Source organism: Alnus glutinosa, chromosome 13, assembly GCF_958979055.1.
Source record: "Alnus glutinosa chromosome 13, dhAlnGlut1.1, whole genome shotgun sequence".
NCBI classification, from domain to species: Eukaryota; Viridiplantae; Streptophyta; class Magnoliopsida; order Fagales; family Betulaceae; genus Alnus; species Alnus glutinosa.
This window is the reverse complement of record NC_084898.1, coordinates 19,187,973-19,202,962: the sequence shown is the minus strand read 5'-3', so window position 1 is coordinate 19,202,962 and position 14,990 is coordinate 19,187,973. Positions and strand designations below refer to the sequence as shown.

The 14,990-nt window shown below is 34.8% G+C and overlaps 1 protein-coding gene across 2 annotated transcripts; it reads right to left on the bottom strand.

Moving 5' to 3' along the window:
- Positions 1-6,073: 6,073 nt before the first annotated feature.
- LOC133854622 (pectin acetylesterase 8-like) lies at positions 6,074-11,558 on the bottom strand. Of its 2 annotated transcripts, XM_062290860.1 has the most exons (13): positions 11,358-11,545; positions 9,998-10,119; positions 9,768-9,850; positions 9,252-9,381; positions 9,063-9,142; positions 8,858-8,944; positions 8,657-8,781; positions 8,497-8,557; positions 8,123-8,176; positions 7,965-8,042; positions 7,004-7,109; positions 6,567-6,712; positions 6,074-6,407 (listed from the first exon to the last, which is right to left on the bottom strand). In XM_062290860.1, exons 2-13 carry the CDS (start codon positions 10,116-10,118, stop codon positions 6,279-6,281), a joined length of 1,200 nt encoding a protein of 399 aa, XP_062146844.1. In that variant the 5' UTR covers position 10,119; positions 11,358-11,545; the 3' UTR covers positions 6,074-6,278. The 2 variants fall into 2 exon arrangements, with proteins under 2 accessions (XP_062146844.1, XP_062146843.1); XM_062290859.1 differs by having other exon boundaries at positions 6,074-6,712; positions 11,358-11,558.
- Positions 11,559-14,990: the final 3,432 nt, after the last annotated feature.

Below are 14,990 nucleotides of genomic sequence, written 5' to 3'. Positions count from 1 at the left end.
AAGGTGTTTTCCAAACTGGACTTAAGGTTCGATTACCATCAGATTCGGGTCAGAACAGAAGATATTCCTAAAACAACATTTAGGACTCACGAGGGTCATTATGAGTTCCTTGTGATGCCATTTGGCCTTACCAACGCTCCATCAAATTTTCAGGGTTTGATGAATTCAGTTTTTAAATCATTTTTAAGAAGATTTGTCCTAGTCTTCTTTGATGATATTTTAGTCTATAGCCGGGATATGGCTGAGCATTTAGGGCATTTGAGGGAGGTTTTGGAGACTCTAAAATTCCATCAGTTGTATGCTAAGCAATCCAAGTGCAGGTTTGGAGTTGCTAAAATTGATTATCTTGGTCATTTAATCTCGCAGGATGGGGTTAAGGCTGATCCTAAGAAGATTGAATCAATTCTCAAATGGTCAATACCTTCAACCATTAAGTCACTGAGGGGGTTTCTTGGCTTAACGGGGTATAATCGAAAGTTCATTCGACGGTATGGAATGATTGCAGCTCCTTTAACAGATTTATTAAATAAGAACTCTTTTCAGTGGACTGATCAAGCAATTGAGGCTTTTACTAAGCTTAAGCAGGCTGTGACCAATCCACCAGTGTTGCGGTTGCCAAATTTTAATATCCCATTTATCATAGAATGTGATGCTAGTGGTACAGGATTGGGGGCAGTTTTGATGCAGGAGGGTCAGCTAATAGCATTTTTCAGCGAGGCTTTGAAGGGGAGGGCTATTTTTTATTCCACATATGAAAAGGAACTCTTATCCTTGGTAACTGCAGTGCAGAGGTGGAGGCCTTATTTGTTAGGGCAAGCTTTTAAAGTAAGGACTGATCATCAGTCTTTAAAATTTCTGTTAGAGTAGAAAGTTGGCACGGTTTCTCAACAGAGGTGGATTACAAAGCTGCTGGGTTATGATTTCAGCATTGAATATAAGAAAGGAAAGGACAATAAAGTGGTTGATGCACTTTCAAGGAGGTTTGAGGATTTACATGAGGAGCCTAATCTCAGTATTTCCCTAATTTCATTTCCCACTCCCACTTGGGTGGATGAGTTAAAGGCCAGCTATGGGAGTGATGTTCATACTCAGAATCTATTATCTTTACTTCAACAGAACAGTGGGGTTCCAAAAGGCTACTCCCTTCGGCAAGGATTAATCATGTATAATGGATGATTGTACACTGTCAAAGACTCAGATTTTAAATCTCAAGTCTTACAATACATTCATTCTAATCCTAGTGCAGGGCATTCGGGCTATCATAAAACTGTCCATAGGGCCAAAGCTGATTTCTTTTGGAAGGGAATGAGAAGGGATATCAAGAAGTTGGTCAGGGAACGCTCAGTGTGCCAGGAAAATAAAAATGAGCTGATCCACCCTCTCGGTTTACTGCAGCCATTGCCAGTTCCATTGCAGGTATGGACTGATATATCAATGAATTTTATTGAGGGGTTGCCAACTTCTAAGGGTTTCACTGTGATTATGGTAGTTGTTGACAGACTAACCAAATATAGCCATTTTATTGCCTTATCACACCCTTATACTGCTTCTACTGTAGCTCATCTATTCTTTGCTAATGTTTTAAAGTTACATGGATTACCTAAATCCATTGTATCAGATAGAGACCCCATTTTTACCAGTTCGTTCTGGCAAGAACTTTTTAAGTTGCAAGGCATTACTCTAGCTTACAGTTCTGCCTATCATCCTCAATCCGATGGGCAAACTAAAGCCTTAAATAAGTGCCTCGAGGGCTATCTTAGATGCTATACTGGAGGCAAACCAAAGGAGTGGAGTTTTTGGCTTCCCCTAGCAGAATGGTGGTACAACACCAACCATCATTCTTCTACTGGGATGACACCTTTTGAGGCCTTATATGGGGTCACTCCTCCTAATCTGATTTCCTATGTGCCGGGTATGGCTACTAATTCTGCAGTTGATGTGCATTTACAAGACAGAAATCAATTAATAAATATGTTAAGGGATCATTTGCATCTAGCTCAAAATTGTATGAAACATCAAGCTGATAAGTTGAAAACAGAGCGGGAGTTCCTAGTTAATGACTGGGTTTACCTACGGCTACAGCCCTATTGCCAGAAAACGATAGCCATGAGAAAGAATTTGAAGTTGTCTTTGAGGTTCTTTGGGCCATTTAAAGTTCTTCAGCAAATTGGTTCTGTCGCCTATCGGTTGGATCTACCTCCAGAAGCCCGGATCCATCCTGTATTTCATGTATCCTGCTTAAAGAAGAAATTGGGTCAGCAAATAACTCCTCTATCAACACTCCCACCAGTTGATGTAAATGGTGAGATAAAACTAGAGCCAGAACAGATTATTGAGCGCAGAATTATCAGGAGAAACAAGAGATCACTTACTGAAGTTTTGATTAAATGGAAAGGGGCGCCTTCGGAGGAGAATACGTGGGAGAATTACTGGAAGCTTTGTGAGTTGTATCCCCACCTTGTGGGCAAGGTGCTGTGAAGAGGGGGAGATTGTCATGGGTCTTCCAGAGGATAAGGAGAAAGAAGAAAGACTGGGTTGAAGTTAGAAGATCCTAGAAGGGTTCAGAGCAATTGTGATGTCGCTTGTCAGTGTGTGAGGCTCGAGGTTGAGTTGGACAAGACAAGTAGTAGTCTGTGTGGTAAAAGTGTCGGCAGAAGAGATAATAGTCTTTTACTTCAAAGTGTAGTCGTTTTATGAAATGTAATTGTACTCTTAAAGTGTAGTCGTTTTGTGTAATTGTATGCATAGTCGTTGGGCCAGAATCAATTGTTCTGTTGTGATAGTTAGGCTGAAGCGAGTGGGCTGGGTAGTTGGGTTGTTACGGGTAGCTGGTATATTACCCAGTGCCCACGAGTGTTCAGCATTTGATTCTTGATTTTGTAAAATGTTACTTGGAGTTTAAGCTTTCTCTAATAAAGCCAAGAGGTTCTGGATTCCCTCGAAGATCCAGCTTGCAATTTACTTCTTCCATTTCATTCTATTCCATCTTCTTAGTCTTTTTTACAGTTTAGTAGTTCAGAAAGTAGAAAATACTTTACAGTTTAACTAGAAATTGTTCATAATTTCTTTTGCTGCATGTGATGTGCATGAGTTGGATATCGTGTTCTAACAATTTGTATTAGGGTAGGGCTTCATAGTTTGATGTATTACATGATTTTTCAATGAGGATCAACATGAAAAATTGGTTTGCTCTTGTTTGTGCTTGCTGATTTTTGTTTTTTTTCTAAGAAGTGTGTGTGCAAATGTGCAATCCTAGCATGTTGTTTGGCTTTGATTTTTGTTTAGAGACATGTTAGGATGTTGTTTTGATAATTCGAAGTTGCTGGAAATTAAACCGATTCATACAACACACCATGCAATCTTTGCATGCCTGAACAACTTTTTGAAATTTTTTCCAACAAGTTTCTTCATCTTTAATTATTTTAGTTGATATTAAATAATTGAAATTTTGTTTTTTTATTGATTAACAATTTTTGGATGATGTTTAGTTTGTTTCCAGCATGATGTATTCAGTTTAAAGCATGTTTATGATATGGTTTTGTTGATTCAAACATGGTTGCTTGAACAAAGTTTTGTTCTTTAATTTTTTATTAAATCACATACAATGTTTGAGTGTATAAGATGTTATTGTTTGAATTGTTTTCCCTTGATCTTTGTGGTTGCCCTTTTCAAATCAAAAAGGTGTTTTTGATTGTATGAAAACCGATCCTTTGAGAATTAGGATTTGTGATAAATCCTAATTGGTCTAGACTACCCTTTTCCCTCTCTTAGGTGGTTAAGATATCTTTTGTTTCTTAGTGAGAGTAGGACTTTGATTCAATTAAACTTGTAAACTTAAAACAACTAAGAATTCTAATGTGATTAGAATTGGAAACATAATATGATTAGGATTTCTAAACTTAGTTGAATTAATTTAATGAACTTGGATTTCTATTAGGATTGGTAAACCACTTATAGTTAGAAATCCTAATATGATTGGGACTCTTAATCATAGTTAGATAAGGACTCCTAATTATAGGATTAGGATTCTGAGGTCCAAGTATGAATGGAACTCCTAATTCGATTAGGATTCTTAATGCGACTAGGACTCAGTCCATTTGGATCATGGCTCACTGGCCAAGAGAAAGGCCACCCTACTCAAGGGTTTGATGCCCAGTCCATGAAAGCTTATGCATGTAGGAACAAAAATTGCAACAACAAGCGAACTTGAAAGCCACAGTCAGAAAAACACATTGAAACTAGCTAGAACTAAGTTGCATGGGTGATGCACCACCTTGATGTCTGTAGGATTGGTGGTGGCCCATGGCTAACAACTCAAAGGCAGCGTAACTGGGGAGGAGTAGAAGACATGAGAGAGTAGGTTGATGGGGAGCGTGCGTGGAGGAGAAGGGCTGAACATTAGTTGCATAAAAAATGAAAGAAAAAGTAAGAGGAATAGCCCTGGCTCAGATGGTTAGGACCTGGGACAATAGGGCATTTCTCCATTATGATCCTAGGTTCGAGTTATGATGGGTGCTACTTCCTTTTAGGGCCAGCCACTCAGGCATTGCCCGTAATTCAAGGCCTCATTCCTAAAGTGGTATTGGGAATAGGGCCAAGGATTAATATGTAGATCATGGTTGAACCTCTACGCTAGGTTACATTACCACTGCGTGTGAACCAGCATATTCCAAGGTATTGTTCGGTTATAAGTAAAACAAAAGTAGGAGGAATAAAGTGCGCAAAAAAAAAAAAAAAAAAAAAACCTATAAACAAGGGAGGAGTTGGTTCCTCCCCCCTCCCCAAACAACAACAAGGGAACTCCACAAGGCTTTCATGTGGTATGAAAAATTAGAGGAGAAAAGAGAGATGAACCTATGTAGAAGAGAGAGAGAGAGAGAGACGAAGCTCTCGAGATTTTTTATCTTATTCCAACTTAAAAATAAATGAACTTGAAAGAGACTACTTGATGAATATCCATCTCTATATTCATTTTTTCTTCTTCTCATAACCTGAATTGGAGATAACATTTTAAAAAAACAGAAGTCACGCCAATGTTGTTTCCTCATTTCTCATGAGTATGACTATACATAAGGGCTATTATTAACCATTAATAACCGCTAACCACTTAGGATAGTACGGTTAGCGATCGTAAAATAGTCAAAGACGGTTAACTGCTAACCACCTATATATATATATATATATATATATATAGTATAGCAAAACAAAGTCATTTTGACATACAGTTTCATGCCAAAACATTAAAAATGATCAAAACAGTTTAAAACATGCCCAATAGGCTCAAAATACCAAAATAGATCCAAAAGGCTCATACTTGACATGCGGTTACCATAGTGTGGTTTGAACATAAATAATCGCTAACCAAATATTAATTAAAACTACTAACCACCTAAGGCAGTGCGTTTAGCGATTAGAGACAATAACCGCTAACTACCACCGCTCGTACAACACTGAGTCATGAGGATACATTCCAGTGCTTTGACATAGCCACTCAATAGGTAAAACCGATATGCCATGTAGAGTTTATTTCACAAATTACCTGTACTTTTACATGCTCCTGCAATCCCACCACCTTATAAAGGCTAAAGCTAAAGGCAATTTTTTTTTTTTTAATCAATATGGGAAAAATGTATACATGAGAACAAAAAACTCAAGGGGGATAGACTCCCAAACAACATACCATACGAAATTACAATGTCGAAAATAAGAACAATAAATAATAAATTGGTCCATAATGATCTCAAAGGAATAATAAACAACCCAATCCTTTGTGTTTGTGTCTTGGGCAAAAAGCCAAAATATGGACCGCATAAGGCGGTATATGAAGCAAGCCAAGAATTTGACCTGCTTGAACACTGCAACAACTGCCGAAAAGTTGTTATTGAAGAGGCACTGATTTCCAATCAGAAGCCGTCCAAGAGGAATAAACTCCGATTACAAAAATCTCCACAACAAGATAAAACCACATCGGGATAAGGTGACTAGGCGCTTATATAAAAAATCCTTTTACCAGAATTCACAAAATATAAAAGATCACCCTCAAACATTGTTTTGACCATATAGATGCTCAGAGTAAGAGCAACAGTGAATGCATTTATTATAGTGAGAGTAATAAGTTAATACATAAACAATGATGGAAGACTCCCAGCACACAAGTTTGGTGAAGTGGCGCCTTTGATTATTTCGAAGACTTGATCAATCAACAATCGTCTTTTCTTTTTAATTCTTTAAGCTCATTTTACCAATAACTATCATTCATATATATATATATAATAAATCTATAATTCTGGGTGTTCTTTTGGCTCGAAAACACGGTTATGGCAAGTGGGGTTGCAAGGGTAAGGGCAATCTATCTTTTGGAAGGGACTCCGGTCATAAAACCAGTCTCCAACTGCCTTTGCAATTGTCTGCAGAATATTTTCAAATAAAAATGGGATTAGTTTCTGCAGAGCAACAAGGGAAAAACAGAAACAAAATAAGAAGATTAAGAAAAATGTTATCATAAATAATGACCAAAAAAAAAAAAAAAATGAAGAACAGGTGATGAAGAGAAAGGTGCATCTTACTGTTCTACCCAGCACTGGAGAATCAGTCCTTAACCATGTCTCCTGTGTTTCGGTTTGGCAGTGGGCATAGCAAGAGTCTATGAATAATCCTCTAGATGAAGAGGTGCCTAGTCCATTCAATGCACTTAAGAATTGCAGCCTGAAATCTGCAAAATAAACATAAAGATTACAAGTAAAATTTTTGGAACCCAGTTCTTATCATCAATGCTGACCTTATGATGTAGAAAATTCTATTCTAGTTTGCTCCCTGAAAGCTTTTGTATAAATGGCAGAAAGGGCCAGCCAGAAAGAGGCAATTCTTTTTGCTGATAATTTGACCCAATTCTCAGATGATGACTAAAATCCTTATACTTACCAAAAGAAAAAGAAAAAAAGGATTCTATGCTTGCCTCCTTGAAGAATTGTTTAAGGATATAAAAGAGGCTACTGGTATTCACCTTGCATGGTTTGGATTTGACTGGGCGAGCAGTTGTTTATATCAAGTTTGCAGCTATGCCAGTGGCCATGGGGATCAGCAACACCTGGTGCCAAAATGTTTTTTATCTGGAAGAAAATAATGAGTTCAGGTATTAGAAGAATGAAAAGTGGATTACTCTAAATAAATACGCAAGAACCTAAAAACTCCATTTATAAAATGTGTTACTATTTATCATCAGTATTTAAGGTGACAGAAAATGCTAAAAACACAATCGAATCAGGCAACAGAAGGTAGGCAACCCATCTTCAAAGCTTAGATGATCCTGTTTTTAAGATGTTAAAAAGAAATAAACTCTTCCAAATTTTAAACAATTAGATCTGCCAACATTGAACTACCTGCCTTGACTCCACGCCTCGGGGTTGCATTCCATAACAGAACGCAAAGTTGACTTTCCACCACCAAAGGTCTAACCAGATCAAATTTCAAAATGCACAACAAAGATAAACGTTTCTAGGGAAAGAGGATATATTACTAGAGGCTCCAAGGGTTGGCTCAGGTGGCATAGAAGTTGGCTTCCTCAAAAGTTTAAATTATATCAGCAATGTTGCTTAAGAAGTTTACATCCTCTAAAATGGATATTCACACCAATATTATCCCCCCTTTTAAATATTGGGGGATCAGAAATGAACTGGTCTCAATGTACATAATTCAATAACAAGTGAGACGCTATGTGTCGAAGATGTTCATACTTCCTATAACAAGCTAATTTGGCAGATTTTCAAATTTTCAGTTTACTCCTTAATTTCATCACCAAGGCAAAGGATCTATCATGTGTATCCATTTCATGAAAATTACAAAAAAAAAAAAAAAAAAAATCAAAGCAAGAAACTAGAACCAGAGGAAGAAGGGCATATGCAACACATAAAATCGGAAAGAATTTCTAAAAGTAGTTATCTTTATCACAATAAGAATGAGGTTACCTGCCATGAATCATAGGCTGCATTTACCAAAAATATCGGTGTTTGGATTTGCTGTGCAACGTATTGGGGAAAGAAACACTACAATATAGTTGAAAAGTATTGGTGACATTGAAGAGGAAATGGTGATATATGAAACTAACCAAAATAGACGCGCTTACCAGCCCCGGTCTCAATTTTGAAGTGCAAGATAGAGGCAAATTCTTTGCTGAATTCTACAGAGAGAGATTTACATTAAGAATCAGGTATTGCCTTTTGAATTGTACAAAAGCTTGAAAAACAAAAAGGAGCTCTCCTTTTGTTGAAAGAGAGACAAGGAAAGAATAGGTAACATTTCCTTGCTAGACATAAAAAAGAGAAACACTTGAATAAGTGAGTGACTGTAACAAGATTTTTTTTATATATATACGGTAGGAAATGGTAGAAGGAACTGAAAGGTAAATTGCCTATTCAAAGCAGTATACAAAGCTAAAATCATAAAATTGCAACATAGAAGTTATAGAGAGGGAGAGAGAAAGAGAGAGAGCATCAATACATGCGTTGCAACCACTTCACTATAGAATGCTTCAATGTGTTGTGCTCCAGAAACATCCCTCCTGTTATGCAATGTCTCAGAGTCAAATTACATGAATGTGTAACTTCTCGCACCGTTTAGAATATAAAGTAAAGATAGAAGGTAAAGTATATGAGCTTACGCGTTAATAAAGTAACCAGCATCTGCCAGGCATTTAACCTTAGTACCAATAGGAACGAGAGCTCGGAAGCTATCACAATGCAAAATAGAAGTCAATCCACCAGCCGAACAACCAGAGAGAACAGCCTGTAGGCAAAAGTCCTATCGAGTTATAGGAACGAGTAGCAGATGATTAAAGTTGATAAATGATTATAGGATATACATTTTCAGCATTTCTCATTCCTTTTGATAATAGATCCTCAATGACAGCAAGCCAAACCCTTGCTCCTCTGAAGTGAAGATTAGTAGCCTGATCAAATTATAATCTAATTAAAACCCAACCAAAACAATAAACAAAAATTACAGTGGAACCCGGTTCTGCCACAAAACTAAAACTTGAAATTCTCTCATAATTTCAAATAACTTACTGGATTGACTGCTTCCACATCGCCTGTAAATGATGCCCCATCACAGTACCTAACCTTGATTCTGTTCCAGTTGTAAAAGTCTGCATATTAAAACAGATTCTATTAATATCGTTAAAAGGCACAGCTCAGGAGCATGGGGGTTATACAAGCTGGAAAAATATAACTAGATCAATAACTATTAAGTCATACCAGGATTAAACTTTTGAAATTGACTCAAAAGGCCAGAGAAAGCAATGTCCTTGGCCATTAGCTTAGATGAACCCAAACGAGTGCTCTTGCGAGCAAGGCAAACGGTGACATTGTTGCACCATCCACCTCCCTATGAACCAACAGCAAAAGACCAGATGATTACAGAAGAAATATATAGATAATAGATAGATATTAGAAAATTAACATTTTTTCCATTTTTTTTATAACTAACCAAAACTATTAAAGCCTTTGAGAACTAGATTTGAAAGAAAATTGTAACATTCAAGTGTCATAATATTTTATCAAAATTCAATACTGAGCTTTCTCTACTCCTTTTATTGATAATAAGAACAGAAGAATTGGAATTATTTTACAATTTGGCATTAGAAAAGTTGCTTCAGTATCTCAGCATTTTTCCTGTTTTCTTCTTTCTTTTGGCAATCTGTCCAAGCATTATGCCATTTGTTCTTTAATTAGTAAAGAAATTGTTGAATAGGGCGTGACAAAAGGACAAACCTCAATATGAACCAACCAATTATTAATTCCTGCACCAAATCCCTTATCCCAGTGGTAAGCTGGCGGACTTCCATCCAAACAAACTGCAGAATAGGTCAAATTTCAGAACACAATGAAACGAATATTTGGAAGAGTTTATTATTTATGGGAAGAACTGAAATCTGAAAGGAAGAAGATGAAAGGCTCAATTTTCAATCATTTTTTTTTTTTTCTGGAAAAAGTATTCTCACCAGCTCCTTTTGCTACTGCATCCTGGACATAAGTAATTCCTACATTAACGCCTTCTGTTTTGAGCAATAGCAGTGCACATAATAGAAGATTTAACGATTGGATTAATCTTGCACTGGCCATTCTGCATGTATAAAATTTTAGTGATGCAAAAGACAAAAAATATTGAACAAAATTTAGACAAAACAGAGGAAAAACAGATCAAAAGACAAAAGATATTGAAGAAAATTGATAAACAAGTAGATTCTATTGTGGATCCTCAAAAGACAACAATGAGTAACGTTAGCATTTACTTTAACGTAATTTACTCTTTAACGTTTCTTGTAAGAATTGTAACGTTTTGTCCATCTTTTGTAACTCTTCTATAAATACACTCATCCGCTCATTATTCTAGTGTGCTGTTTGAAATAAAGACAAAGGTGTCATTACAGCTTCATGTGCCACTTCCTTCATCAAATCTAACAAAAAGGTCCACAATTCACCTCAACTAATAAAATCTAGCCTTTTGTATTGATCAGTGTTCATGATAAAGTTTCTTGTATTTTATATTCAAACTTTCCTTCTAAATGCTAGTTATATCATAGTGTGCCGACAAAATATTACCCTGCAAAAAAAATTACCCTACAAAGTTGGGATGGATGAATTTGGAATGGAGGACAGAAACTCTCCCAGATCAATGAGCAGAGAACTTTTTTTCACCTTTTTCCACACTTACATCAATCGATTTTTTTAAGAAAAAAATGAAAAAAGACAGAAAACAAAAAAAAAAAAATATATATATATATATATATATATATAATAAACAAATTATATGTACAAAAAGGAAAGCAGAAGATAGCACGCAAGCCATTGTTATCTCTAATAAAATAATAGATTAAATTGGCACTCATGCAATTCAACTGCTCATAATTTGTCCCTGCCTAATATTTGCAATCAGTGATGTATCATATTTCATGATTATAATTCAGAAATCAATCACTTCAATAAGCTAAAGCAACTTGATGAGTTTCTCTGACAAAAAGAAAAAACTCCAAATGCATCTTAACCAGTACTGTTGCTTCCTTCAATGGAAATAGCCAAAATAAATATCCCCATACATCTGAAGATAAATTAATACAACAGCCAGCCAGCCCATCATTTCCCCATTATACACATATATAATCACAAAATGAAGATTACCAACTTCATTTAACATCCAAAACCAAAAGAAGAAAAATCCACGATACCATATTGAAAAACCTTTCTTTCCTTTTTTCAGAATAATATTAACTCTTTAAAAAAAAGAAAAAAAGAAAAAGATTCCAAATTTATGAACCCAACGATCAAGAAAATAGTATTTATTATGAGAATCACAACCAGTACCTGAAGTAGAAAACGGGGGGAAATCTTAACCAGCTTGTTTTGAAAGAATGTGAGGGAAACCCAGTTCACTAGAGCTCACTAAAAGAATGCAAAACCCAATTCTACGATTGTAGAGACTGAAACCAATGAAGGGAAATAATGGGTAGTGACTTCTACAAGGAGGAAGTGCTTTATATATATATATATACACACGCGAAAGCGCTCAAACTATTGACAGTGAAAGACCTGGAGCAGAGAGCCAAAGGGCCGACACACATTCGCTTCGGACGAATCACCCAGTTAATTTACGTGGGCATTGTATCGGGTTTGTGGTTAGACCCGACCCAAATAGCATGCCAATTTGTAACGTGAGAGCCCGCAACGAATCTTATCGCTTTATGCGTTCTCACATATGTGGGTGACAATCATTTTGAGCTACTTTAAGGTGAATCCGCTCAAATTATTTATTTAAATTTAGACAAATGATTGTGAGAGACCACTTATAAAATTTATTTGACTAGATAAGTGATTCAAATGCCTAATTTTTATTTAAACGATTGGATCTCATAAGTAGTCTCTCACAATTATTTACTCGAAATCTTTCAAATTCGAGAGAATTCCTTATATATATATATATATATATAAGTAGGCGGTTAGTAACTACTAACCGTCTTCGTCTACCCCTAAAACCGTCTCTGCCTAAGCGGTTAACGGTTATTTATAACCGCTTTTAAAAGCGGTTATGCGGTTATACAGTTAGCAGTCAACAATTATAAGCAATTGCAAAGCGATTATAACCACTACGTTTGTACAAGCCTAGTATTCAAGTACTATATATATATATATATATATATATATGTTTTGCAAGAGGCTTCCCTTGTTACCCAAAAAAAAAAAAGACCTTTTTATGGTTAGAATTTAAAATTAATTGAATTTAATGATGTACATGATTTCATATTATTTAAATTTTTGAAAAAACGTGTCAATATTAACTTCATATAAACCGTTAGATGCACCAATTTTACTAAATAAAATTAAGAGGATCGTATTCCAAAAAAGATACCCACCATGTTTTTATTTTGGTAACTTTTTTAACAAGTCAAGTGAAGAGGGAAAAAAAATGCTAATAAATCCAAATTTCAGTTAGGTTTGCTGACAAGCCTGACACGCTAAGATGAATATTTATGGGACTTTATGAATAAATTTATTGAATAAGGGGGACTAAATAAATAGTAGAAAATAATGTACAGGTTTAATTGGTAGATTCACTCTTTCCACACTACTAAATATTATATTTATATAATATATATATATACATATAATTTAAATAATATGTAATTAACACAAAACTTAATTAAATTCAATAACATTTTCTAGTTAAGATGATTAAGATTAATGATTAATAATTACATTCATCTAATTACTAGCTTTTTGGGTGTGCAATTTTTTAAAAAATTTCAAATATCAAGAAAATTTATTTTTAAAATTATGTTTAAATGATTTAAAAAACTTAAGATAAAATTATAAAAAATTAGATAAAATCTGAATAAAATTTGTTATTTGAAAAATTAAAATTTACCCAAACATGAATACATATTTTTGCTAAACTTATGATTGGAAGATGTTCTTATAATTCTTTTGTCGGAAAATTAGTTTATTTTCGTGCTAACTCGAACGAAAAGTGGAGCAAGCTCACATGCACATGTTTCAAAGGAAGTCAGGAAATTCCTCCTCTCCCTCGTACACTTATGATAGCAATTTTCGACATAATCATTGAATTTAGTACAAAATCGTTAGAGTGGTCTCGTCTGTTTAATTAAATGAGTCGAGTAATAATTGATCTATATAATTTTATACACATGTTTCAACCTGATCAAAACTCGACACTCGACATGAGGACCGACAATTAAATTGGTCGTTGAATTAATTTAAAGTTTAATCGACAAAATTAACGAGTTAAAGTTAGATCTGACATATTCAATTAAGTTAGTTGAATTAAAATTTACTTATATAATTTTATATTCAAATTTATATATCAATACGACTCAAACTCGATATAATGCAAATAAAATTTATTAAAGTAGCAATTTTTCATTGGTTACTGGGTCACTGCTGTACGAGATCCATATGTATTGGTCTCATCGATATATCTTAGAGAAATGATTAAAACATTCACACTACACAACAATAAAACAACACTCAGGCACAATGGAGTGGGACCTACACATGGACCCCACTTTATTGTACCTTGGAGCCTACACATGGACCCCACTTTATTGTACCTTAGTGTTGTGTCATTGTTGTGTAGTATGAGTGTAAATATTGTACATCTTTAGGTCGTGCATCTACCACATTTTCGAGCGTTTTGCCCATGTGTCCGGTACCCGCCGAGCTTGAATACGTGGCAGATGGCGACTCGTCCGTTCTGGGATTGGTGACGGTAGTACACCTACGAACTGGACCACGTGATTGACGGTGATAAGTAGGTGTGGGACCCAGTAAAGTTGTCAGTATATATGCACGTCAACGACTTGTTAGGTGCACTTCCACTTGGGTTGCTTCTAAGCTGTCATCCATCCAATCAACTTTAATTGTTTAAGGGCCTAGATCTACTCCTCCCTCAAAACTCAAAAGATTGGAAAATACCTTTTCTTTTTCTTTTTCTTTTTTTTTTTTCTTTTTTTTTTTTTTCTTTTTTTTTTTTCTAAGGAGAATAACATGACTTACCTTTCAGGTCACGAAACCCCAAGATCCGACCTGTCTGAAGGAGTAAAATTTGAGAAAATTACATTATTGATCTCAAAAGTTAGCTTAAATTATAAATTTATTTTTTAAAATTAAATTACATTAAAAATTTTGACAGATTTCATTAAACGTCACATCATTGTTAATAAAATGATGATACGTATTAATCTTAACAGAAAATTTAAATATACTAAAAATATAAATAGATAATGCTTAAAAAATTATTCTGTTAAAAAAAATAAAAAGAGCCGGCTACTCAACCGATAGTCACCCATTTTCTCTCTTCAAATTTCTTATATATGTTTTAAGTATTATTTATTTAAATTTTTATACATTTTTTTATTATGATCGACACGTGTCGTCATCTTATTGTCGCTCACGTAGAGCCTAACAGAATCTACCAAAATTTTTAACGAAATTTGACTCAAATGAGTGATTTGTAAATTACGTCAACTACATTGATCTCTAAATTAATTTTAATACCAGAGAGAGCGATTTACAATTTAGGTCAACTAAATAGACCAATAGTACAATTTTTCCATAAAATTATATAAACAATTTATACAAAAAGTTTATAAATTGAGTGTAATTAATATATCAAGGTGGAACTGCATGTGTATACAATGTTTGTGGATTGTTTTTGTAAGAAAAATTTCATAAACCAAATAGAAAATAAAAGGCCCCCTCGTATGTTTTTTCCTCAGTTCATTGGGACACTTTTGGCTTCAATATTTTATTATTTTTATTTAATTAGAATTTGTGCTAGGGCAGAACAAAATTCAACTTGAACAAATTTTAGTTCAACAAATGACCGACTCCAACCAGAGTAATGCTACATTGCTACAAGATGATTTATATATTTTTTGAGTTCTTTTATAATTGATTTAACTTTTAAAATTAATAATTTAA

Bases quoted from the DNA above. Each gene is read 5' to 3' on its own strand.
- LOC133854622 (XM_062290859.1), bottom strand. From the start codon at position 10,118: ATGGCCAGTGCAAGATTAATCCAATCGTTAAATCTTCTATTATGTGCA. The intron at 9,851-9,997 runs GTGAGAATACTT...CCTATTCTGCAG, and splicing joins TGCAGTAGCAAAAGGAGCTG to TTTGTTTGGATGGAAGTCCG. The intron at 7,110-7,964 runs GTAACCTCATTC...ATTTTCTTCCAG, and splicing joins CAGCCTATGATTCATGGCAG to ATAAAAAACATTTTGGCACC.